Raw genomic sequence first — 25,282 nt, forward strand, 5'->3', positions numbered from 1 at the left:
GAACTCTGTGGGAGAGGGCAAAAAGGAATCTACACAATACCCCCAGCAGCTCTTGGGGTTTTAGCACCACCCCCTCTCCTCCCAGCCCCTGAGGTTCAATAGAAACGTCCAGAAAAAGGAAGGTGGTGCAGCTTCTCCTGGACCAGGACCTCCTTGGCTGCAGTCCTCCAACAAGCATGTCCGGAAACATCCGTGCCAGACGGATCCCGATGTGCAGGCCTCCTGCACCATGGGAGTGGGGGCGTGCGAAGAGCCAGGTCTGTCTCCACGGAGCAGAAATTACAGAGCTCCGTTCAAAAACTCACACCTCAAAGGCTCCACGGCTGACTGCTGCTCTGCGCAGAGATGTCAGTGGGCCGTGCAGGCCGTTTGCACGCGTTTGGCTTTGAGCCCCATTTTCCGATCAGCCGGGGGCCTGCTCTCCCTTCCTGCCAAGCCCTCGGCACCTCATCTCATTATCGGCCGCTGGCGTCCTCACTGCCTGCCTGGCGGTTCTTGGAGAAGGCAGGCTGAGGTTCTCCTCTGCCCACAGAGCTTCCGTGGGAATTCTGCCCCCTTGACTTGGAAGGAACCTACGCCGGGGACAGGAGGCCCGGCTGCCTGCAGGCCGGGGCTGGAGGTCAGGGAGGGTTTCCTGAGAACTAAAGGCTGTCCTGCCCGGAGAAGTGGGGGCCTGGAGACAGCTCCCCCAGGCTGTGACCGGTCCAGGGCAGGCCCCAGGGCCCTGGGCGCCCCCAGCTCAGTCTTGGTTCTCATTTTGTCTCCTCTGCTCAGCCCCACAAGGGCAGGTGCTAATACACCTAGGAGACGGCCGAGTGTTGTGCAGCTGGGAAAGCGTATCCCCAACAGCTCTGATTCCTGAGGTGAGGGTGTCCCAGAGCAGGCGACCCTCCCGCGTTTTGAATTCAAGGGTGCTTTGTCTCTTGCAGCCTTGGGTGCTGTCTCACCACCAACTCTCTGCTAGTTATGGATGCAGGGGCCAGGTCCTGACTTGGGGGCCAGTTCAGTTTCTCAGTCTGTGCTCCCTGAGATACCTGCATCGGAGTCACGTGGGGAGATTTCCTGCCCACTCCCCACCTCCATATCGGCAGAATCAGAATCTCTGAGGATAGGGCCCAGAAATCTGCATAGTTATGCTCCTGGATGATTTTTTAATGTTTCTGTTTGTTACAGATTTTGGGCCCCTTGCAGGCCAGGACTGTGTCTCTTTCTGATCTGTTTCCATGGCAGCGGACACAGTGCTTGAAATGGAAGAGATGAATGAATGACTGGATGGACGGATGGATGGATGGATGGATGGATGGATGTGTGGGTGGGTGGGTGGTTGGGTGGATGGAAGGATGGGCAGGTATATGGATGGATGGATGGATAGATGGAGTGATAAACAGATGATTGGATGATGGCTGGATGGGTGGATGGATGGGGGGTTGGGGATGGATGGGGATGGGTAGAGTGATGAATGGATGATTGGATGGATGGGCAGATGGGTGGGTGGGTGGGTGGGTGGATGGGTGCCTGTATGGATGAATGGATGGGTGGGTGAGTAAATCATTAAATTCACGGATAAATGAATGACTGAATGAGCTTTCACTGGAGCATCTGATTTTGTCCCATATTCTTTTATGCCTCCATGCCTCAATCCTGCTCTTCTTCTGGTGAGATCAGAAGCTCTCCCCATGTCTCTCACCCACCCACTCCTCATTTGGAATCAGCTGACTTGTCCCTTTCTCCCTCCGTCCCCTTGCTTCACACTCACCATGCTCACTCTGTCCTTTGGCCCCAAGCTGCTGGTGCCTGTGAGGTGGCGCGAATCACAGTAGACCTTGGGTATTTCACAGACTTGCAGAGCCCAGTGAGTGCCAGGCCGTGTGTGGGGCCCGAGGGAGCAGTGATGGTTTCTCTGCTTGCCGGGAGCCCCCAGTCTGATAGGCAAGAAAATAAGACTAAAATACAGCATCGTATGTGCCGGTGGGTGGGCCCAGAGGCACTCTGAAAGTGTGAACAAAACTGCCCAAATAAGGGGAATTTCTAACAGAGGGTTGGTAAGTGTGGAAGAACTGGGCAGCTGGAGGGTAGACAGTGCTTGAAATGGCAGAGATGAATGAATGAGTGGATGGACGGATGGATGTGTGGGTGGGTGGTTGGTTGGGTAGATGGGAGGATGGGCAGGTGGATGGATGGATGGATGGAGTGATAAACAGATGATCGGATGATGGGTGGATGGATGGATGGATGGATGGATGGATGTGTGGGTGGGTGGGTGGTTGGGTAGATGGGAGGATGGGCAGGTGGATGGATGGATGGATGGAGTGATAAACAGATGATCGGATGATGGGTGGATGGATGGATGGATGTGTGGGTGGGTGGGTGGTTGGGTTGATGGGAGGATGGGCAGGTGGATGGATGGATGGATGGAGTGATAAACAGATAATCGGATGATGGGTGGATGGATGGATGGATGGATGGATGTGTGGGTGGGTTGGTGGTTGGGTAGATGGGAGGATGGGCAGGTGGATGGATGGATGGATGGAGTGATAAACAGATGATCAGATGATGGGTGGATGGATGGGTGGATGGATGGATGGATGGATGTGTGGGTGGGTGGGTGGTTGGGTAGATGAGAGGATGGGCAGGTGGATGGATGGATGGATGGAGTGATAAACAGATGATCGGATGATGGGTGGATGGATGGATGGATGGATGGATGGATGTGTCGGTGGGTGGGTGGGTGGGTAGATGGGAGGATGGGCAGGTGGATGGATGGATGGATGGAGTGATAAACAGATGATCGGATGATGGGTGGATGGATGGATGGATGGATGGATGGATGTGTGGGTGGGTGGGTGGTTGGGTAGATGGGAGGATGGGCAGGTGGATGGATGGATGGATGGAGTGATAAACAGATGATCAGATGATGGGTGGATGGATGGGTGGATGGATGGATGGATGGATGTGTGGGTGGGTGGTTGGTTGGGTAGATGGGAGGATGGGCAGATGGATGGATGGATGGATGGAGTGATAAACAGATGATCGGATGATGGGTGGATGGATGGATGGATGGATGGATGGATGGATGTGTCGGTGGGTGGGTGGGTGGGTAGATGGGAGGATGGGCAGGTGGATGGATGGATGGATGGAGTGATAAACAGATGATCAGATGATGGGTGGATGGATGGATGGATGGATGGATGGATGTGTGGGTGGGTGGGTGGTTGGGTAGATGGGAGGATGGGCAGGTGGATGGATGGATGGATGGAGTGATAAACAGATGATCGGATGATGGGTGGATGGATGGATGGATGGATGGATGGATGGATGTGTCGGTGGGTGGGTGGGTGGGTAGATGGGAGGATGGGCAGGTGGATGGATGGATGGATGGAGTGATAAACAGATGATCGGATGATGGGTGGATGGATGGATGGATGTGTGGGTGGGTGGGTGGTTGGGTTGATGGGAGGATGGGCAGGTGGATGGATGGATGGATGGAGTGATAAACAGATAATCGGATGATGGATGGATGGATGGATGGATGGATGGATGGATGTGTGGGTGGGTGGGTGGTTGGGTAGATGGGAGGATGGGCAGGTGGATGGATGAATGGATGGAGTGATAAACAGATGATCGGATGATGGGTGGATGGATGGGTGGGTGGGTGGATGGCTGAGTGAATGGTTGGGGGGGAATGAGTAGGCCAGGGGCACTGAGGACATCAAGCGCAGGACGAGCAGGGTGGGCGAGGCCCAGGGCCTGCCGGGAAGACGGAGGGGCCAGCTGCGGACACCAGTGGAGTTGACCCTGGAGGACGGACGTCCCTGAGCCCTCGGGCAGCCATTCCCAGGCTCCTGGCAGGGGCGGGCCGGTCAGGTTCGGTCTGTACCTCGACAGTCGCTGAGACGGGCCGATGGGGGCAGATTAGAGGCAGGGCGACCAGGTGATAGCGGATGGGGGACAGAACCGATGGAGGTGGCAGTGGGGCTGGCAGCAAGGCACTACCTTTAGAGAACTTTATGAGACGGAATCGTCTGGATATTTTGGCAGACTAGTTGTGAAAGGTGTTGAGGTGAAGGGGCCAAAGTTTCTGACCTGGGCCACCAGGGGCTGGATGGTGATGCCATTTTCCACTTACATGGCCCGGTGGCCAGGATGCCATACTCAGTGTGGGGAATGTTTGTGTGGGATGATGCCGTTGATGCCCAGAGGAGGCCACAAACGAGGATGTGGCCTTGGCCGAGAGGCCAGGCTTTCCCTAAGTACACGGTGTTTAAATTTCATGGAACCCACAGGAATAAATGAGCTTCCTCGAGGAGTACATGGAGCAAAAAAGGTAGGGAGAGTGGGTGTTTGAGAGGCCAGGGAAGGCAGGGGCCCTGGCCCCAAGGCTGCACCACCTTTATGTCACCAGCAAGGCCCAAGTCAGTCCTTGATAAATTTAAACTGAAGATGCACAGATGCAGGAAAGCCCAGGCTGGCTTGGAACCAAATATGGCCCTGGGGTTTGCACCAAAGAGATGGATTCTGTGGAGAGTAAGGAGAGAAAGAGGGACCCAGAGTTTCTCCCAATTCCTCGCTCACCTGCACTCAGGTAGGTCCTTCCTCCATTGCCAGGGAGGGTGGGGTGTGGGAAGGGGATGGGGCATGGCCGAGGCAGGGAGGGGTGGTGGAAATCCCACCACCTGTTGCTGAGACAGCCTCTGCCCAAGCCCCCGGATGTGGCCGAGCTAGTTTGGCATGGGTCATTGTCGTTGTTTTCCAATTTACAAGAGTCGGCCATGTGTCCTGGGAGGGGAGTGGCCCCAAGTGGTTTCAGTAGAGGGACCTGCAGGCTGGACACCATTCGCCCCCCAATTCATGTCAGCTGTCCCCTCGGGGAGCACGTCGAGCTTTTAGAAGGCAAGTGGATACGCTGCTCATTCTTGGTGATTCGTAAAGTTTTCTCCATATTGAAATAGACATAACGTCGGGGACTTAACGAGGTGCAGCACTTTCACCCCTTTGTCTAGCTGGTCATCCAAAGGGCTGCCTCTTCCCAGGGCTCTCCCGAGGCCCAGATCAATCGCCGACCCCTCCTCCTGCCGCCCGGGATTGGTGGGGGTGGATCTCGGCGCTCCTTCGCATTAGGGTTACTTGTGTCATATTTGTGTCTGCCCTCCGAGTCCAGGGCTCCCGGGGCAGGGCCCTTTTGATGCATTGAGCTGTAACATGTAGGAGCAAGGTGGGCCTCTAGAGTTCACTGGGGCCACAGAGAAAGTGGGGTCCCCCAGGGCCCCTCCACATTCTGTGGAAGACTCTTCAGTCTCCTGACTCCGAGCCCAGTGCTGTTTCTGATTCCCTCCATGGTGAGGACTCCTGTCTGTCCCCACATCTTCTTGACAGGAGGTGAGATGCTTTGGAATGGCTTAAAGCAACAACTTGTGGGTGAGCCAAGCCTGGCCCCCCCTCACTGTGCTCCCGAGGACATCCAGTCAGCTGGGTCCAGCTGTTCCCACCAGGAAAGCCAGCTGAGCTTGCCCTGGAGAAAGTGGGTAGAAGCCAAAATCCGTGTGTGCAAGCCTAGACACTCGCCCCATGGCCTGGCGGGAGTCACGCGGGGCTCACACCCACGGGCCTTCGTTTGCGTCTTTGGTTTAAACAGAGGGGGCTGCAAACGGGACCCAGAGTCGTGGCTCCTCTCCTCTCCCCCACCCAGTCCTCACACACACACCCCCTCTTCCTCCCGCCTCTGAAGAGGGCACCAGCTACCATTAGTTCAGCCGGGTCCCCCGGACCCCCTTGCCCTCCACAGGGGGCCCCACCCCACTCCCCCTTCCTCCCTGATGGAGCTGAATCCAGTCTGAGGCAGAGGGTTCCCTGCACTGGGAAATTCCTTTCCTTCCTCATCTCTGCCTCATCAGGTTTACCTCTCTGCTCTCGGGCCAGTTGTCAGAGGCCTTTCACCTGTCCTCCAGGTCTCACACACCCAGAAGTGCCCACTGGATGTAGGTTAGACGCGGAGCTGGGTGCGTCATCCCGGACGGCTGAGTTTGGAAGGAAGCAAGTGGGGGTGACAGAGCCCTTAGTCCACGCTGGGTCCCTGGGCCTCTGCTTTGCACACAGCAACACACCAGCTACGTGTGTTACCCCAGCCTGACAGATGATGAAACTGAGGCACGGAGAGACCGGGGCTCCCACAGCTGTATGAGCTGGAGGTCCCAGCGACGAGCAGGCCAGCCTCTGCCTACGCATCCCCTCTCCCCCAGCCCTTTTAAAAACAGGCAAAGTGGCTGTTTGCAGCCCCGAAGAAAGGAGGGACGGCACCTGGCAGGTCACCGGGCTGCCCCCATTCTCCAGGTTGAGCTCCGGGATGACCCTGTCGGATTCCGGAGTCCACTGGGGAATCGTGATGTGCACACGGTCAGCCGAGCCGCCCAGAATCCAAGGGGCAAGCGTAGATTTGGGGAAGAAATTGCTTGACACAGTTACAATTGTACTGCTCAGCTGGGATGTTGCTTTGTCTGTTTCACTTAGGTCATTTCTTCAAATTATTAGGCAAGAGCTTATAAAGCTAATGTTTTCTGTTCTGTTGACCTTCAAAAAGTGTGGGTCGAGTCGTTCTTTGTCTGGCCTTTGAGATTAGACTGGGGGATGGGAGAAAGCACTTTTGTGTCCTTGCTCCTTTCAGCAGTTCTGACACCTTCAGATTAAAAGAAGATTAAACCGTTTGGAGATTATATTGATTTCCCTGTGGCTCAGCCACATGCGGAGGGAGTGACGCCATGCGGGACCCCCAGCCCAGCACCAACAACCCAAGAAAAACACACTCCCCTCCCTGCCTCGTCACTGAGAGCTCTGCCTTCACCTCCAAAGTAGTCGCCAAAATCGTGCCTTGGCAAGTGCTCCAATTTGCCAATGCTGCTGGAATGCAAAACACCAGAGAAGGATTGGCTTTTATAAAGGGGGTTTATTTGGCTACACAGTTACAGTCTTAAAGCCATAAAGTGTCCAAGGTAACACATCGGTAATCGGGTACCTTCACTGGAAGATGGTCAGTGGCATCTGGAAAACCTCTGTTAGCTGGGAAGGCACGTGGCTGGCGTCTGCTCCGGAGTTCTGGTTTCAAAATGGCTTTCTCCCAGGACATTTCCCTCTAGGCGTCTGGGGGTGTTCCTTTAGTTTCTCCCACGCAAACTCTGGAGTAGCAAAAGTCTACTTTTAATGACCATCTTCAAAATGTCTCTCTTGACTGCAGCCCCGAGCTCCTTCTATCTGAGCTCTTGTAGGGCTCCAGTAAACTAATCAAGGCCCACAATGAATGGGTGGGGCCACACCTCCGTGGAAATAAAGTATTACCCACAGTTGGGTGGGTCACATCTCCATGGAAACAACCTAATCCAAAGATTCCAACCTAATCGACACTAATATGTCTGCTCCCACAAGATTTCATTAAGGAACATGGCATTTTGGGGGGCATAATACATCCAAACCAGCACAGCGAGCATCTGAGACCTTGTGACATCATCCCCCAGATCTCTTTGGGCTTGCTCTCTTCTTCCATGCTCAACATCAGTCACATTTAAAAACAAATACGCCAGTGAAGGGGAACGAGCCTTCCGCACTGAGCCCAAGCATGGGAAGGGTTAACCCAGCAGGCCTGGGCTGTCCACCCCCTGCATATCCCAGAGAAAGGTCTGGCCCTTGCAGGGCTCCCGGGAGGTCACCTGTCTGCCTTTAGAACATCCCATCTGATAAGAGTCTGTGTTTGCTGGAGCTTGTGGGCCATGCCCAAGAGTTTATGGTGACAGTGACCGGCTTGGGTGGGGCTGGAGGGCTCAGGTCAGCCTCGGGGGCTGTCAGCCAGGCCAGCGGTCAGCCAGGTCCCCGTGACTTGACTCCCAGTAAAAACCCCAGACACAGAGGCTCAGGTGAGCTTCTCCGGTTGGCAGTACTCGGTGCACGCTGCCACACGGCATTGTAGGGGGACGGGCACTGTCCGCGTGACCCCACTGGGACAGGACAGCTGGAAGTGCGAGCAGCCTCTCCTGGCTCTGCCCCATGCGTCTCCTTCCATCCCTGATTTCAGTCAGTCTCCTTTCGCTGTAACAAGCTGTAATTTTATTTAACAACTTTGCTGAGATCTGAGTCCTTGTGGAGATCACTGAATCTGGAGATGGCCTTCCAGTGGACGTCCCGGACACTGTCACTTAGCCCAGGGAGGGAGGGCCTGAGCCCTGGACTCGGCCACTCCCCACCCTTCCAGGGGAGTCGGCTGCACCCTTGCCGTTCCGACAAAGCCCACCTCTGTGCCCCTACCCGGGACGGGGTGAGGGGAACTGTGGGGTGTGGGTCATTTCCTGTGTGTGTTGCCTGACCTGCAAAACTGGGGCCCAAATATCGAGGTCAAGATGACTGTCATTGAGGACGAGCTGACCAAACAGCAACGAGCCCCGTGTGTGGCAGGCGCAGATGGTGGCCTAGGGACGAACTGGGCTCATCCTCTGCTTTCACTGGGCGGGTTGTCCCCTTAGGACAAGGTCGTTGGATCTGCTGCCAACCCCTTCTCTCTAAAGGGAGTTCTTTTTTATTTCCTTTAACCAAAAATCAGGAAGCAATCCCTGCTTCTTGTCAGCACCAGCATAATTAATAGGTTCTTTACTTGTAAGTCAGCGAGAGAACGGGCCAGAACCCAGGGGGCTGACGTTGGCCACGTGAGCCTTCGATCGAGCCCTCTCCATTTCAAGGCGCGGTAACATCACGTGGTCACCAGACGGCACTTGCACTGCTTCTCCGTCTTCTACTGTGAATTCTCTTTCCCCAATCGGGCTCCCCCCAGCTTCGGAGGGGCAGGCACGCCCCTCCTCATGTGCCCCTCTTTCTCACCTGACATAACGGACGATGATGGCCTCCAGTGACCACACTCTCTGCCTCATTTGGGACACGGAGAGATGGTCCCCAGGGGCCATGCATGAGTTGTTGGGTTGTCTGGTTAAGAGAGAAGAATCGAAAGACTGCTAGCACCTGCTCGCTCGTCCCTTGGCCGACTGGCATACAAGGCCACGGACCAGAGCAGCTACTCCCCACTGCACCCCCTCTCTGAGGGCCTGTTTGCCAGGCAGTCCGCCCGTCCACAGCGGATGGGAGTGATGTCTTGTCACAGGGCAGGTGGACCAGAGCTGCCGCTTCACAGGCCTGGCTGAGAGCCCTCAGGCACCTGCCCCCTTCTCTGCTGCCCTCCTCCTGTTCGCCATCCTGGCCAGCTGCATCCCTTCCATCTAACCCCCTTTTTTCCCTCTTGTCTCTAGTTCTGAGCATCGGCGAAGGGGGCTTCTGGGAAGGCAGTGCCCGCGGCCACGTGGGATGGTTTCCGGCCGAGTGTGTGGAGGAGGTGCAGTGTAAGCCGAAGGACAGCCTGGCAGGTAAGGCGGGCGCTGTTTGGGGAGCCCACGATGTTCTCTGACCTTGCACCCCGCGGTTGGTGTTGTCTGTCCTATGGTACGCGGCGAGCATTGGATATCGCGTTATGGAATAAGGCTGAGTTTGAAAACAAGGACTTCTCTAGAACATTGAAAACAGGTGGCTTAATTAAATTCCACTGGGCTTTGTCCAAACCAGAAATCCCTTACAAGAGCATGTAGTGGCTTTTAGTTGAAAGGCAGCTTAATACACTCTCCAAAAAAACTTGGATCACATATTCTAGCAATTGGGAAGACTTTTTTTGGGGTTGATTACATGCATGGTCTCTTATACTGCTGTTAGAAAACAGGCAGCTTTGCATTTATGGTACAGACTCCCCATCTCTACCCTAAGAACCACTTAATCCAAATGCCTCAATAAAACCGCTCCAGGCTCAGTGTTAACGGTGGAAAATCTTCCCAGCATCTCTGTTAGAACTCCCAAATATAGCACTTGCTGAAAATTGTTTTAAAATTGATTGCCAAAAGAGTGAATTGATTAAAACGTTAAGATGAGACCACTTATGTAAAAATATATCAAGAGAAAAATATATGGGTGTTGGGGAAAAGTGAAACACTAAGTGTCTTACAAGAAGAAACCGGTCCAAATGTGAGCTGTTTCTGGATTTTGGTAGAATCTCAGGCTCAGGTTGAATACGTAAGGAGTAGCCACATACATTTGGTGGTCACTGACTTGGCCGCTTCTCCTTGTCTGGACTCCAGGCCTCTGAAGTCTGCTCAGATGTGACCCTCGCCCCGTTGAGGTTCCCAGCTTATATGCTCGCCAGGTAGGGCAAGTGGGAGAATTAAGTGACCTAAAAACGCGCCCTGGAAAGCACGGTGGCTTCTCCCTGTTGTTTAGGTCTCCCCTGGACCGGGCAGTTTCCCCTTTAGGGCCCTTGACTTGGAGGGGACGTCCATTTGTTCTGAGCGTTCCTGCTTGAGTCTCTGCTCAGCCTCATGCACCAGAAGAAAACATACCATTTGCCATGTCGTGGGGGTGTTGAGGTAAGGAACGTCCCAAACTTAGCCTTGAAAAAGAAGACTAGACCAGGCAGTGCAGCCTCTCCTCTGCAGGAGGCGGCTGGGTGGCTCGATGGTCAGCAGGTGTATGGAGCATCTTTTTCTAGAAGTGGTGATGGGACACCGAGAACCTGGGACAGGGCGGACCTCCTAGCCCCTCCAACATCCACCCCTCCTGCTCTCCACCCACCCTCCCCTGCACGCAGGCTGCCCAGCCTCTTCCTGGCGAGGGGCAAAGCCTTGGTCTGTGAGCAAAAAATCCTCTGAGGGGCATTTTCCTGCCAACCACTTGGGAAAATAGGAACATGACAACTAGTCTGCGTCTTGGAAGGCTGTGGGTCGGAGGAGAAAGGCCTTTCCTGTTACTTGGGGCGAAGTGAGGTTCACCAGGGGGACAAGCACAAAGGAACTAGGATGTGACTAGGGGGGTGGGGAAGATTCCAGGGCAGTTGATATTGGGTTCTGTTTACCCTTGTGCTCTCTATGGCTGTGAGTTAGCATCCTCGTTTTTTACGAATTGCTTTTAGAGAGGTATGGTTCATGTACCATAAAATACACAGATTAAGAAAATAGTTCTTTGTGTGTTGACAAATGTATACACCCATGTCTCCAGTTGCAATTAAGATATAAAACTTCTTCATCACTCTAGAAAGTTCTCTTGAGCTGCTTTGCAGCTGTCCCACCATTCACCACCACCACTGTTCTGATTTCTGTCACCAGAGCCTAATTTTGCCTGTGGGTGAATTTCCTATGGACCCATGTGATATGTTCTCTTGTGCCTGGCTTCTTTCACTCAACACAATGTCTGTGCTATTCAGCTGTGTTGTTGTGGATGTCAAGTTCATAATTTTTTATTGCTGAGTAGTATACCATTTGGATATCTATAACAGTCTGTTTTTTCAGTCTCCTGGTGATGGACATTTGAGCTGTTTCTCGATTTTGGCTAATATTGATGAAGTTGCTACGAACAATTTTGTATAAGTCTTTCTGCAGAATATATTTCCATTTCTCTTGGGAAAATACCTACGTGTAGAACAGCGGGGTCACATCGTAGGAGGGTGTTTAGTTTTACAAGAAACTGCCAAACAGTTCTCCCAGGTGGCTGTAGCATTTTTCACTCCTCCCAGCCATGTGTGAACTCCTCTGAGTTCCAGTTGCTCCACTCCCCCACCAGTGTTTGATAACGTCGGTCTCTTTCATTTCAGCCTCTCTGATGGACGTGGTTTTAATTTGCGTTTTCCTGTTGCCCCTGGCTGCCCGGCACCTTTCTGTATGCTTACTGGCCATATATGTAGCCTCTTTCATAAAGTAGCTGTTCAAGTCTTTTGCTGATTTTTAGTTGGGCTGTCTTTTCATTATTAGTTTGCAGGAGTTCTTTTTATGTTCTGCTCATTAGTCCTTTGACAGATAGATTTTGCAAATATTTTTCCCAGTCTGTGACTTGCCTTTTCATTTTCTAACTGTGTAGAAGTTTTATTTTTTTTAATTTTAAATGAAGTTTGACCTATCCATTTTTTTCCTTTATGGCTTTTTATACCACCACTCCTTTTGATGTTGAGACGGCTTACAACTAATAGAACTTAAATATACACAGAATCCAGAAGATCCTGTAAAATAGATTGTTTTGATGTTTCCATCCATCAAACTCGCTCTCCAGGAATTCAGCCTTGTTTGAGCCCTCAGCATGTCCTTTCTCTTCTGTGGGGGACCACACTTCATACTATAAAATGCCCATTTCTCTGGTGATTCCCATTCATTGAACATCAAATGAAATAAGCCAGCGATGCCGGGAATGAACAACTCAGTGAAGAAGTGGCCACTCAGGGCTGCAGCCACACCCCGTGGGCTTGGACTTTGTGGCTGTGAATAGGTTCAACTGAATTATCGTCACCTCCCTGCAGACATTCGAGGCCAGGGGTAAATCACAGCAAAAAAATAAAAAATAAAACCACAGTGGCCTTGGTTCATTGGCAGGTTTATACAGTCTCAGTTCCATAAAGAGTTTGGCAGTTTTGCTTTTAATATGTGTAACTCTTGCTCATCTTAACCCTACTCCTAATTTCTTAGGACTGTGTAGGTTTATGGTAGTTTACAGTTTCTGAAGAGGCTTCAGATCTGGGCTCTTGTCCAGCCTTGTGGGGTAAGCAGGGCGGGACTCACGGTTCCCATTTTGCATGTGAGCACCACATCTCAGTGAGGACAAACAGGTTGCCCGGGATCACTCAGGACAGGTGCTGCAAGGCCAGGGCCCGTTCTTTGCTCCGTCCTTTGGCCGTGGGCAGCCTTCCTCAGAGAGCAGTAGCGTGGCTGTCTGGGAGTCTGATACCCCGGTTGGTTCTCATGCTCATCGGTGGGGATTGCTGGGGGAGCAGGGGACACTCTCAGCTCCGCCACCTCCTGCTGGCCATGTCACGTGCCTCCCCATCCACTGACCTGCATGTGCATCCTGCTCAGAGTGTCCTGGCGCTGTCTCCCTGAATCAGCATAAGGTCAGGCTAGAAACACCCACTGTGGCTGCAGAGAGAACAGACCTGCTGTGGGTGTCGTGAGGCCAGGCCCGGGGCAGGGCCGCAGCAAAGAGTGAAGGGCTAAGGGAAGATCCGAGCGTCGTCGTTCGCCTTATTGCTGTTGGCCTTGGGGGGGCCTGTTCCTCTCGTCCCAGTCGTGCTTCCTCAGCTGCTGGACCTCTGGTCCAGGGCCTGCTCCACGGGGCTCGAGCATCAGTGCTTGTTGGCTGATGGCAAGACCCCTCATCTCTCAGCCCCATCCGGAAACCAGCCAGTCCCTACGAGGGCAGGGGTGTTTGTGTGTTCTTTCCTTGCCCCCAGAAAATGGGAAATAAAATTCATCCTTCGGTGGAGTTGCCGGGGCCCCATTTGGGAGCAGACCCCAGGCCCTCTGCTGCGGGTCAGTTTCGCCACAGCCCATGGAGGGAACTTAGTGAACCTGCCCCATCACCTGGAACCCCCAGTCCCGAGGGTCTGCTCTGGGCCGCCTCCCCACGCCGGGCTGTGCACCTCTCAAGGCTCCTCCTTGGGTCCCCCAGGTGCCCTCCACAAACACCTCCACCCCACAGGTGCTGCAGGTAAACGCTTACCCGTGCCCAGGGGAGCACTGGAGAGGCAAAGCGAGGTGGTGGTTGCTCAGTGGACACGTTTCCTCTCGCTGGGGGCTGGCAGGCCACTTGTGGATGGCTGAGTGGACACAGAAGGCTGAAGGGGTTTTGAGAGGCCAGGGCCCAGCTGGCTGGAAAGAAGGATAGAGAAGACTTGTGGGGAGGGAAGGGGGAAGGACTGGATCAGAACTTAGAGGGATATTTGGAGCACAAAGGTTTAAAGCAAAGTTTGCTCGGACATGTAAAGTAGCTTCTCCCCTCAGTTTACCCCAAAACTTTTACCCCGATCGTCACAGCTCCTCAGGGTTTGGGAGTGGGATGGTCTGTGGACTCAAGCCCAGCACTCCCAGGGGCTGGTCCCAGCACAGAAACCTCCTAGCTGGCAGCCATCTGGCCTGGCTACAGCACAGAGACCTCCCCTCCCCTTCCTGCCACCCCGGGGCCCTGGGGGCTACCCGGGATTCTGAGCCAGGCTGGGAAGGGGGTGTCCTTCAGGCCCAGCAGCTGTGGTCACAGCTGGTGCTTGAGCATACAGGCCTCGGGGCGACTTACTGCCATCCATGGAAATCTGTGGCCTGAGCACTGACCTCCCAGGAGAGCTGCCAGCACATGCTCAGTCTCCAGAACCCTAAAGCCACCAACGGGAAAAGGCTCTCAGCAGTGGGGCCGGGAAGGCCACAGGCCCTCACCTCCAGAACAGAAGCCCCACTCACGAAGGAATCCCAGACACTGGCTTTGCTCTGCCAAGCTCTGCACCTTTCATCACCAGCCACGCTCCCCAGCTCTCACCGGTGGGGTGGAGATGGCAAAATCTTCGCTCTTTGGTGTGGGAAACACTACATGTGCACGGTCTCGCTGGACCCGACCCAGTCTCCCAAAAGGGTGGACAGGCACTCTCCAGCCCATTTGCAAATCAGGTCACTGACATGCAGGAATGTCACATAACTGCTCAGTAGCAAAGGCCCGATCAGAACTTGGTTCTCCTGGGTCTCACTCCAGGCCTCCCCACCCTCCACCCCGATGTGCCAGGTGAGGACCTTGGCTTGGGTGATGGGGAGACCCGCCTTCGTCTTGCAGCCTTCCTCGACACCCCTGCTTTGCTTCTGAGGCACTCTGGCCCTGGGATGTTCGAACAGTGACCTGTTCCCTCCCTCCCACGCTTTCCCACCTCCCTGCCGCCATCTGCAATTCCAACCATGTGGCCAAGCTCTCCAAGCCTGAGTCCTCCGGGTTGCACATGATGTTACGTTAACCTTGTAGACTCACCCAGTGGTTCCCAGCAAGTGGGTGTCCAGGAAATGATCTCACGTAGTTCACCTCAGAATTCTGTAGTGATGTCATCCCCTTCTCCTCCGAGGTTTCCAAATAGATAGGAGGATTCAGCTGGATGCTTGAATGATTTTTTAATTTTTTGTCTTTTGCACGAAACATAACAAACCTACAGAAAAGTTCATCAAACGCAAACGTACAGTTGAATGAATAGTTGTAAAACAAATTTCCGTGTAACCAGCACCTGCCAAAGGCCCCTGCACGCCCCTTCTGAATTATGACCCCTTTCTCCCTTTGAGAATCCCCATCCTGACTGGTATGCCACTCATTTCCTTCTTTTTTAATAATTCTCCTTTCTTATTTTGCATTCCTAAACAATGTGATTTAATTTTGCCTGTTTTTTTTTTTTGAACTTTACGTAAATAGAACCTAACTAGGTGTTGTGCTATATCCAGCTTCTTTTCTTAACATTCAGGCCCTGCTATCCCGGCCATGGAAATAGATCCAGGCCATTTGTTTGCACTTTTGGGTGGTTTCTTTTTGTTTGTTCATCTGTCCTGCTGTGGACAGTCCCAGCGTGGGGCTGTCTCGAGCAAGTCGCCGTGGACTTCCCTGCCCTCATCTCCTGCTGTGAGCCTGTGCACACGTCTGGTGCTTGCACCCCAGTCGTGTCTCGTGGTCACGGGCAATGCACGTCCTCAGCCTTGCTGGATGCTGCAGCCCTGTCCAAAGTGGTGCACTGGTGACACTCCTTCCAGCAGTGCCCGCATCTTGCCAACACTTGCTACTGGCAGGCTTCTGCTTCTGGTCTCGGGGTGTGTAGCAGCTGTGTCGTTGTGCTTTGATTCCCCTTTCCCTTTTGACTTCTGAATTTGGCACTGTGGGGTATGTGTTGGTCATCTGGATTTCTTCTTTTATGAAGTGCCAGCTCAGGTCTGTTTCCATACGTTTTTTTCTACAGAGTTGGTTGTAGTCATTCTTTAAATATCTAGAAGCAAGCCCTTTGTCGGTTGTACGCCTTTGCCGTCATTTCTTCCCCTACAGCAGCCGGGGCTCTTCCATAGCTCACTCTTCTTTCTAGCAAGAGGAGGCAGGCCGGGGGCTTGTGCCTTCTGCAGAGAGCAGGGCCAGCCCACCTGTAGGCACACTCCTTCCTCTTCACTTGATTTCATTTTAAGACTCCCTTCTTTTTACGGCAGGTGATGCTGTTTCCTATTTAAAGTGGTGATTTAGAGTTTATTTTAGAAATCAATGTACAGAAACAGCTAAGTTGGGAAACCCTGACCTGTTGCTTTGGGAATGGCTGACAGCTGCCCCATTTTCTTCCCCTGGGCTCAGTTAAAAATCCCGGGTCTTCTGGAGGCCCCTCAGGAGGACTTCAGATGTGTGAGCTGAGGGGTGAGTCTCATGGGGACCTCCACGTGCAGGATGTCAGGGTTGACAGATCCATCCACACACGAGGCCAGTCTGGAAAGCCCTGACAAGGATCCTAAGGCAGAGATGAACACCAGCCACCTCAGCCCGACACCCATTGGGTGCCAGGCCCTGCATCGGACATTTCACATGCTTTTTCTCTAATCCCCATACCATCCTATGAGCTACAATAAATTCCTATTTTGCCCTTAAGAAAACAGAGGCCCAGATAAATTAAGCAACTTGTCCAGGATTTCACAGCTTTTGAGTTGCATGTTTCAACTTGGGTCATCCAAATAAAGGAATCTTTAGTTTCTTGAGGCCACAAACAGAGAAGGTAAGAACCAGAAGAGATGGAAGTTACTACCTAGTTCAGCATCTCTCCTACTTTAATAATGGGTCAGTCACTTTTCGAGGGAAATCTCAGGCAGGTGGATGAATAGATAGGTGAGTAAATGGATGGGTGAGTGGTTGGATGGATGGATGGATGCATGGATGCATGGATCAGGAGAGGGAAGGAGGGAGGAAGGGATGGGTAGACAGATGGATGAGTAAGTGAATAGGTGGGTGATTGGATGATGGATGGATAGATGGTTGGATTGATCAATGGGTGGGTGAATGGAGAGATGGTGGATGAGTGGATGGGTGGATGGGTTGATGGGTGGGTAGAAGGGTGGATGGATGGATGATGAATGGATGGTTGGATGGTTGATCAATGGGTGGGTGGATGGGTGAGTGAATGGAGAGGTGGATAGATGGATAACAGATGGATGGATAGATGGGTAGATGGGTGGATGGATGGATGGTGGAGAGTGGATGGATGGTTGGATTGATCAGTGGATGGGTGGTGGATTGATGGATGGATGAGTGGACTCCACGCAGTTCAGCTCACACTAAGGGACTCTATGAGAGGTATGGGGGAGGGGAGGGAGTGTATTTGTAAAACTTCTTAAAAGAATACTAATAATAGAAGAACTAGACAAAAAAAAACATTAAATTTTTGATGTTTTTAATGTTTCTTAGGCTCTGCCCAGAGAAAGTTTGCATGGGTGTATGTATATGTTGTAAGGGAAAAAAAATAGTGTGAGAATTCAGTGACCACTGGTGAAACCTTTATATACACATGCAAAAGAATGAACTTGGACCCCTGTCTCACACCATATACCAAAAAAAAAAAAAAAAAAAAGCTCAAAATGCTTCAGAGACCTAAGAGCTAAGACTTTAAAACTCTTAGAAGAAAACACAAGATTAGACAGTGGTTTCTTGGACCTGATACCAAAAGCAAATGAGACCAAAGAAAAAACAAGTAAATTGGACTTCATCAAAATTAAAAATGTTTGTGCTTCAAAGGACACCATCAAGAAAGTGACCATCCCAGGGCTCCCTCCATCTCCCCTCCAGACAGGAATTTATTGGCTTAGAGACGTGAAAATCCCAGGGCTGTCTGGCTGCAGGGATGGCTGGACCCAGGTGCTCAGATGAAATCCCCAGGGGGCACTCACTCCATCTCTAGACTCCGATCCTTCCGTGGCGGCTTTCTTCTCTGGCTGGCTCACCTCTCAGGTGGTCCCTGGAGGCTCCAGACTTAGCCTTTAGGTCTGAGTCCAGCAAAAAAAGAGAGAAGGACCCTTTCGGGGCTACTTAGCCAAAATCGTGGGATTACTCTGGACGTGAAGCATGTACGTGCCTTCCCTAAACTATTCGCCGTGGCTGGGGGCCCATGTGGTTAGGAAAATGCACCTGCCCAGCTGTGGGCTGGCTGGTTCCCCAAGGTCTGCCGGGGCGCGGAGGCCAGCAGGCTGTCTACAGACCTCCCTCGTTCCAAGCGTCTGGGCTCTTTGCACATGAGACCTGCACCCACCCCCAGCTAGGAGAGCTTCCCTGGGGGACAAAGAAGGGGGCGGAGCCGTCACCCAAGTCCCCGGGCATCTCAGGACTGAGCCATCCGCCGAGCGGGCAGGGCTGGTGGGGTCCCGCTATTAAATGGAAGTTCAGTTAGTCACGGTACATATTAAACCTTCTGCAGAACGTCACAATAGCAACGGTTGGTTCTTCCAGAATAGAATGTTTCTGTTATCTTTAGAGCTCTTAAAAATACAGGCAGATGACTTTATTAGCACAATTGTAATCTAAAATATTAATAAGCAACACAATAGCCAGCTTCCAGAGGAGTCATTAGCTGTTCCCTAATGGAACGTAAAACAAGTGTGAGGACTGATTGTTCCGGCCACTGATGGTTATGTTTTTGTTAAACAACCGTGGCAGAATCCCACAGCCCTTTTTTTTTTCTCTCACTCTCTTTCTTGCTTTTACGCCATTTTATAAAGTACATTTGGAGCCTCGCTGTTGGTGAGAGTGTGCTGGTGTTTCCAAGCAGCTGCCGTGGATTTTAAATGCCAGTTTCCACGCTCGGGCTCGCCCCTGAATTAGAGATCCGCCAGAGACGCTTGTTGTTTTGGGTCCCCAGGGGTGGGGATGGGGGTGGTGGGATCAGTCTTTGGCATTGCTGGAGATCCCAGGCCCTCCCTGACCCCCCCAGCAGTGGTGGTGGCTGCCCCGGGTTACCATGGCAACCTAGTGATGCTGGCACTGTCACGACCCTCCTTCCCTGTGCCCCTCCCGCCGTGGGAGGATGTGGTCTCTACCACCCAGTGCAGAAGGTCACCTGGTGCAGAAGGAGGGAGGGGTGCAGGTGATGCTCAGTCTCTCACACAGGGGTGGGGGACATCTCTGCTGGGACCCTGGACTGCCAATGTGGATGGCAGTGGGCATGTGATTCTGCACGGTAATTTCTGCAGATGCAGTCCCGGTTCTGACCCTTCCACAGCATGGGGCCAGCCTCAGTCCGAGTCGAGGGCAACGTCTGCCCTTTTCTGACAAGGCTGCATGGAGGCCCATTGGCCCTCAGGAGACTCTTTGGGGTCAGCCCCAGAGCCCTTCCTCTGTTCTGGGGCTCTGGCTCGGAGGCCCAAATCCAGTCACCATAGACAAAGCAAACATTGGAGTCACAGTGTCTGATTTGAGGCCAGGGACACTGAAGCTGGAGATTCCGCTGTTGTGTGCTGTGTGACCTTGGGCAAGTTACTCAGCTTGTCTGAGCCCCCATTTCCTCCTCCGTGAAGTGGCATTAACAGTAGTGTGTATGCCACAGGGCTGCAGGGAGGATGCAATGAATCAATCCACAGAAAGCAGTTAGTGCGGTTTAGCTAAGACTAGTCTAGTCTTCATGTGCTTGTGCGTTTCTGTGATTGCACCACTGTCGTCCTACATGCCACATCTGCAGACACCGTAGGAACGTGACGAGCGGAGAGCAGACGGACATGAGAGTGTGGTCCTAAACCCGGCCATTACGAAAGTAATGCCAATGCCAGGACTCCACCCCAGCCTACAAAGTCAGACTGTTTGGGTGGGACCGGGGAATCTGTCATTTTAAACTGTTTTTGGTGGTGTGCTTGATGAAGTGGGATCGGGAACCTTGGATTAGAACAGACAATCTGTGCAAATGGTGCAAGCCAAGGGAACTGAAGGCAACGGCCTGTGAATTAGTTTATAAAGATATATCGTGAAGTGAATCAATCAAGGAGTGTTGCCTTCTATTGGGGCAAAGAATCTGGGGTTGCAACTGGCTCATAATGGTACAAAATAGGTTGGGAAAGAATTTCCTAGGTGGGTGATTAGATGGATGGGTGGATGGAGGGATGGATGGTTGGATGGGTGATGGATGGATGGATGGATGGATGAGGGATGGATGGATGGATAGATGGATGGATGAGTGATGGATAGGTGACGGACGGATGGATGGATGGAAGGACGGATAGATGGATGGATGGTTGTGAATACTCTCTCTACCTCTCAGACATTTTACTTCAATTCCAATTGCATGGCACCTCCCATTTTAAACCTCCCCAACACTATCCAGCAGAGATGCCCTTAAAACCACGGAGCTGGTGGACAGCATGGAATGCAGTGGGGAATGGAGCATGGATGAGATGGAGAAAATGCCATTGTTGTTGTCATCTCATGCTCGTGTCTCTTTAAGGCTCTGCCACTGGAGGTTATCCAGGTTTCCCTAAGCCCACCTGCCCCCCAAATCCAGCACACAGGCCTCACCCTCAGCCCCTGCAGAGTCAGAGGGAAGGCGCTGGGGCTCGGGCATCCCACCTGGGGCAGCTGCTGACCTCTGCTCTTCCGCCGGGCTGTGAGTGACTTGGATCCTTGTGATCCCAGAACGCAGATGCTGTCATGCTCCATAAACGTGGAGTAAATGATCTGTTCCCGGCGCGTGCAGGTGGCACCGCTGACCCACCGTCTGTCAGTCATGAGCTTAGCGAGGACGTTCTTGAGGTCTCCAGCCTGGCACCTGGCCACCCAGTTTGGGGAGGGTAGCCCGGGTCAGGAGCCACTGTCAACGGGGCTCGGGCAGGAGCCACGCGGCCCACCCAGCGTGTGCACCCCAGCTCGGTTTGGAAAGTGAGAGCTGTCATATGGTGCTCTGTTAGTGAATTAAGATGTTGTTTTTGGCTTCTCCGAAATAGACGATAGGAAACAGATCTGGGGTTTATGAATAAACATTGGCTTCTGGGGGCCGTATGCTGGTAACGATGAAATTTCCACATTTGCAGATTAAATTTAAGACATGAGTATGTCAAGTAGATGTGGAAAGGCCAGGCTCCTGCTCGAGCAAGCCGTGTAGCCAAGGCAAGTGCCTGGGAGGACCCCCCAATGTCCTCTGATCCCCCCAGTTGGCATCGCAGGAATGGGATCTCCAGAACCAGGGAGGAACCCCGAGTTCACAGGAGGCCAGTGGGCACGGGGGAGCCCCGGAGACCCAGCAGGAAGGAGCGGATCCAGGATCAGCTGCCACCGTCAGCAAACGTGACTTCCCAGAGCCTCCAAGTGGCTCACCAAGGATTGTAAAATCACCTCCTGACAGTTAACTCCCCTCTGCCTAATTTTACACCGCTCTGTGACCCATGGCACTCACTTTCTAAATTAACGTGTGTGCAAGTCGTGCGTGATCCCGTAGCAAATGTGGGGAGCACAGAAAGGGGTAATGAAGAAAAGAAAAATCACTTATAATCCTGCCCTCGTCGATGGTCACCACCAAAACTGTGGTCCTTCTTTGGACATGAACACGTATTAAACAAAATCGGGCTCATCCTGTGTAATTATGGAGCCTGCTTTGTTCCAAGTGACAAAGGAAAGGAGTTGTGTTGGGAATTTGAAATGTTCTTCTAAACCAGGCGGCTCTACAGCTTGTCCTAGGCATGTGACTCGGACATTCATTTTCTACTCTTCTGCTTTGAGACGTGGTCGTTTCTGAGTTTCTCCGTGGTCAGCAGCACCTGAGGGAGTAGCCCCCATTCGGGACCTTTACGTTTAGCTCCTCAGGATCACATCCTTTAAGCTGCCGGCCAGTTACTTGGGGCTGTGAGATGTCCCCTATGTGTCCCCTATGTGTCCTCTCTCTGCCTGCCCCCCCCCAGGGGCCCCCTCTGGGTGCAGCTCTCTGCAGCCCCCCACAGACTGAACCTGCACCCAGGGGTGGGGACGTTGGGGGACCGGCTGCCTTTTTCAAACCAGCAGGGATCGACTTGCTGGGTCAGCTTCACGGGCGAGGGTCCAACTGGCTCAGTGCCCTGCCCTCGTCACCTTGAGCAAGGGGCCCACGTCTTCATTCTGCTCCAGTCCCGTGCGTTCTGAAGCCGGCTCTGCAGACTTGGGAGACGCTGGCCCCTGACGCACCCTCGGTGGAGGCAGCGAGTTTTGTAAAGATTAGGCACTGGTGGCAGCTTGACCCTTTAGGCTTTGGAGCTTTGCCATCTTTAAACAAAGGTGCTTTGTCCCGAAAAGTCAAAGGGCCAGTAGCCATTCCCTGGCTCCCTGATCCTGACAGCTCGGGCCAGGGAAGGATGCGGGGGTCCCTAGAGCAGCGTGGCTTGGAGCGGGGTGGGCTCCAGGAGGACGATCAGGCAGGACTTGGGATGACGGTGACAGCGGCCGCGTCGGGCTCCGGGCGGGCAGTCCATGGCTCCCCATGGCCACCTGCTGTGGTCGGCTGGGGAGACCCCTCCCCATGGTACCTGCTTGGCTGAAGCTGAGTAAGACCCTCCAGGGCCCCCTGCACCACGGGAGCCCCCCCACACACACACCCGTTGTTCAGAGTAGAGCATTTGTGCAATATTCACCAAATGCCACCGAGGCCTCCCAGGAGCCTCGTCTGACCGGAGCAGCTGCTCCACGGCGTTCTCAGCCGTCCACAGTGCACTTAGCTGAGCCGCCGTGCCCCCTTCACGCGAACCCAGAAGGCTCTCCCATCGCACCCACGCAGCAACGTCGAAACCCGCGTTCCCGGGGCTGGCACCCCCTCCTCCACCAGTGCCCAGAGAGTGACCTCACCCCCCGCCTGGTCTCCGCGGGTTGGCACCACCCTCCTAGCAGCAAAAGCTCGGGTGAGGCCGGGGTTCCCAGGGCCCCTGTTCACCTCTGGGGGGCTGTGAGGGGGAGGGTTGTGTTCGGTGTGCAGAGAACGCTGTGGGGTCCTCTTCTGGGGGAGAGAATCCTCTCCGTGGTGCTCGTCATTTGCCAATGGCCTGATGTCTCCAAGTGCTGGGATGTTTCCGGTGTCCTCCACAGGATACCCAGGGCCAGGACCCCACCCGAGCCCCCATTTTACAGATAGGCCCTGGAGTGCGAGTAACCTAGTGGCCATCTCACGGGGCCCAGGCCTCACAGTCCTTTTCACGCACGGTGGCGTCCGTCCAGGTGGGTCATTCCAGGCCAGGGGGGCCCTGGTGGTCACTCGGCCAGACGGCCCCCCTCAGGGACTGCGACGTGCTCGGAGAGCTGCCAGCCCAGCAGTGGGCGCGGAGGTTACGGATGCAGCGAGGCTGGCGCTCACCCTTGGCTGCTCCCCCAGTCGGCTGCGTGGATCACCCCACCTCCTTTGTCGGAGACAGGATGGGTGGCCCCGATTCCCTGAGGGACGCTGGGGTAAAGCAGAGGAGAGGGCACCGGCTCCAGGACCGATGCCTGAGCCTGGAGGACAGCCCAGACCGTGTACCCCCAGGCCGGACCTCCACCCACCGGACACTCGGCCAAGGAGGTTTTCATCTTCCCTGGGTCATGCTGGCCCAGCAGAGAAGGCCGAGTGTCTTCCTCTGAGCCGTGCCAGGGCAGGGGGATGGAGGGGTCCGAGGGGTCATGGGGATAGATGGGGACAGAGGGTTCAGGGGACAGAGGAGGACAGAGGGGAGACAAGGGGACAGAGGGACAGAGGGGTCAGGAGAACAGAAGGGGACGGGGGACAAAGGGGACACAGAGGCCAGAGGGACAAAGGGGATAGAAGGACAGGGAGGCCAGAGCGTCGGGGGACAGGGAGGGACAGAAGGGACAGACGGGCAGTAGGGCTTGGAGGGCACACAGGGAGACAAGGGACCAGGGGTCCAGTGGGGCGGGGATCAGCCCATAGCCATTGACCTGCTGTCTCACTGCCTCGGGGCATCTGGAGGCCCAGGTTGTGCCCCAGCCCCTCACGGGGCCCTCTCTGTGGCTGGCTGTCCCCATTGCCTGTCTGGCCTTCTGCGTCTGTGACCACCTTGGGTGTCGCCGGCCCTCCCACCAGTTCGTGGGGCCGGAGCCTTTTTTGGGTCACAGGCCTCACCAAGAAACAAGCAAAAGCTGCGCACACACACTTGCACACACACACGGGCACCAACACATCTGCACACACACGCCTACCTGCACACACACACACGCACACCTACACACTCCTTCAGGAGGGTCGAGGGGCCCCCGCCGTGTGCGCAGATGTGCAGCGTGTGTATCCAGCAGTGGCTCGTGTCAGGCGTGGATTTGGGGGTAAGCCACGGCCTCGGAGCTCTGGCAGCGACACGAAACCCCAGGGACGGCCCGACCTACTTCTCGCCCCTGAAGCTCCCGGCCATGCCCATCGGCGGCACCGCTCGGTGCCAAGTCCTAGAAGGAAGCTGCCAGGGTGACCGTGTCATTCATCACCCGCCAGGGACACTTGTGCGAGCAAAGGAAAGGAGGTCACGGTCCCCGGCTGCCCCACTTACGGCAGGACAGGGCCACCGATCGGACACAGGCACGAGCTCGAGGAGGACACGGCCCCCACCCCTCCCTCCCTCCCTCCTGCACGTGCCCACCTGCCACCTGTGCTGTTCACCTGCCACCTGTCCCAGGAAGCTTCTGGGGGATGGGGCCCTGGCGGCCAGGGAGGGGAAAGCACATCGAGACCTGGGGGGAGAGGGGGCGGGAAAGGGCCATCGTCTCAGCGTGACAAACCACAAGGCCAGCCCCAGGGGCTGATGTGCTGCTGGGGGACCTCTCCCCGGGGCCTCAGGGTGGGCCGCAGCTCCTCTCTCCTAGCGCTGCACCTTCCATGCAGTGATGGAAGGACAGTTGCCCTCGGACACTGCCTCCAGACAGGGCAGGGCTGGAGGGGGCCTGAGCCCAGACACAGGCAGGGGTGAGGGCGAGGGGTGGGGGTGTAAGCCACCAGGCCCCAGGCCCCTCAGGGCCAGTCTGTGAAATCCAGGAACCACAGGGGCCTGAAAGGGTCCAGCAGGGGGATCTGCAGCCTCTGGACTCGTGTCAGGGACCCTTCACTCCCTCAGCTCTGTATCCGAGCCCACGGCCCCCCACCCTACAGCATCCACTTGCAGCCAGAGCTCTTCTCGGGGCCAGAGTCCCGCAGGAGCTGCCGGCTCCAGACTGGGTGGAAATCCCTGCTCTGCCCAGTGACCTTGGGGCAGCCGCCTGACCCCCTGTGCTCCGTCCCCTCGCCGCATGGGGAGTTGTGCCCCCTGCACTGGGTTCTTGTGAGGACTCAGATGTACCGTAAAGACCTGGCATCCCTGCACAGAGCCGGTGACGAGTCCTCCCTGCTGCATGGATGGTCGGGGTCCGACTGCCCTGAGAGGGACCTGCTGAGAGAGGGGTGCCCCCGTGGCCCCCTGAGAGAGTCCGGGGCCATGGCTGCACCCACAAGCGGGAAGCCACAGGCTGCCCTAGG

The 25,282-nt window shown here is 54.4% G+C and overlaps 1 protein-coding gene across 1 annotated transcript in view; it reads left to right on the forward strand.

Moving 5' to 3' along the window:
* Window positions 1-25,282, forward strand: part of SHANK2 (SH3 and multiple ankyrin repeat domains 2) — a 624,412-nt gene that overhangs the window by 342,810 nt on the left and 256,320 nt on the right. The window contains exon 14 of the mRNA XM_037841736.1: window positions 9,276-9,389. Coding sequence (XP_037697664.1) covers window positions 9,276-9,389 — 114 coding nt within the window. The remainder of the gene's footprint in view (window positions 1-9,275; window positions 9,390-25,282) is intronic.

This window comes from Choloepus didactylus, chromosome 6 (assembly GCF_015220235.1).
Source record: "Choloepus didactylus isolate mChoDid1 chromosome 6, mChoDid1.pri, whole genome shotgun sequence".
In the NCBI taxonomy this organism is placed as follows: domain Eukaryota; kingdom Metazoa; phylum Chordata; class Mammalia; order Pilosa; family Megalonychidae; genus Choloepus; species Choloepus didactylus.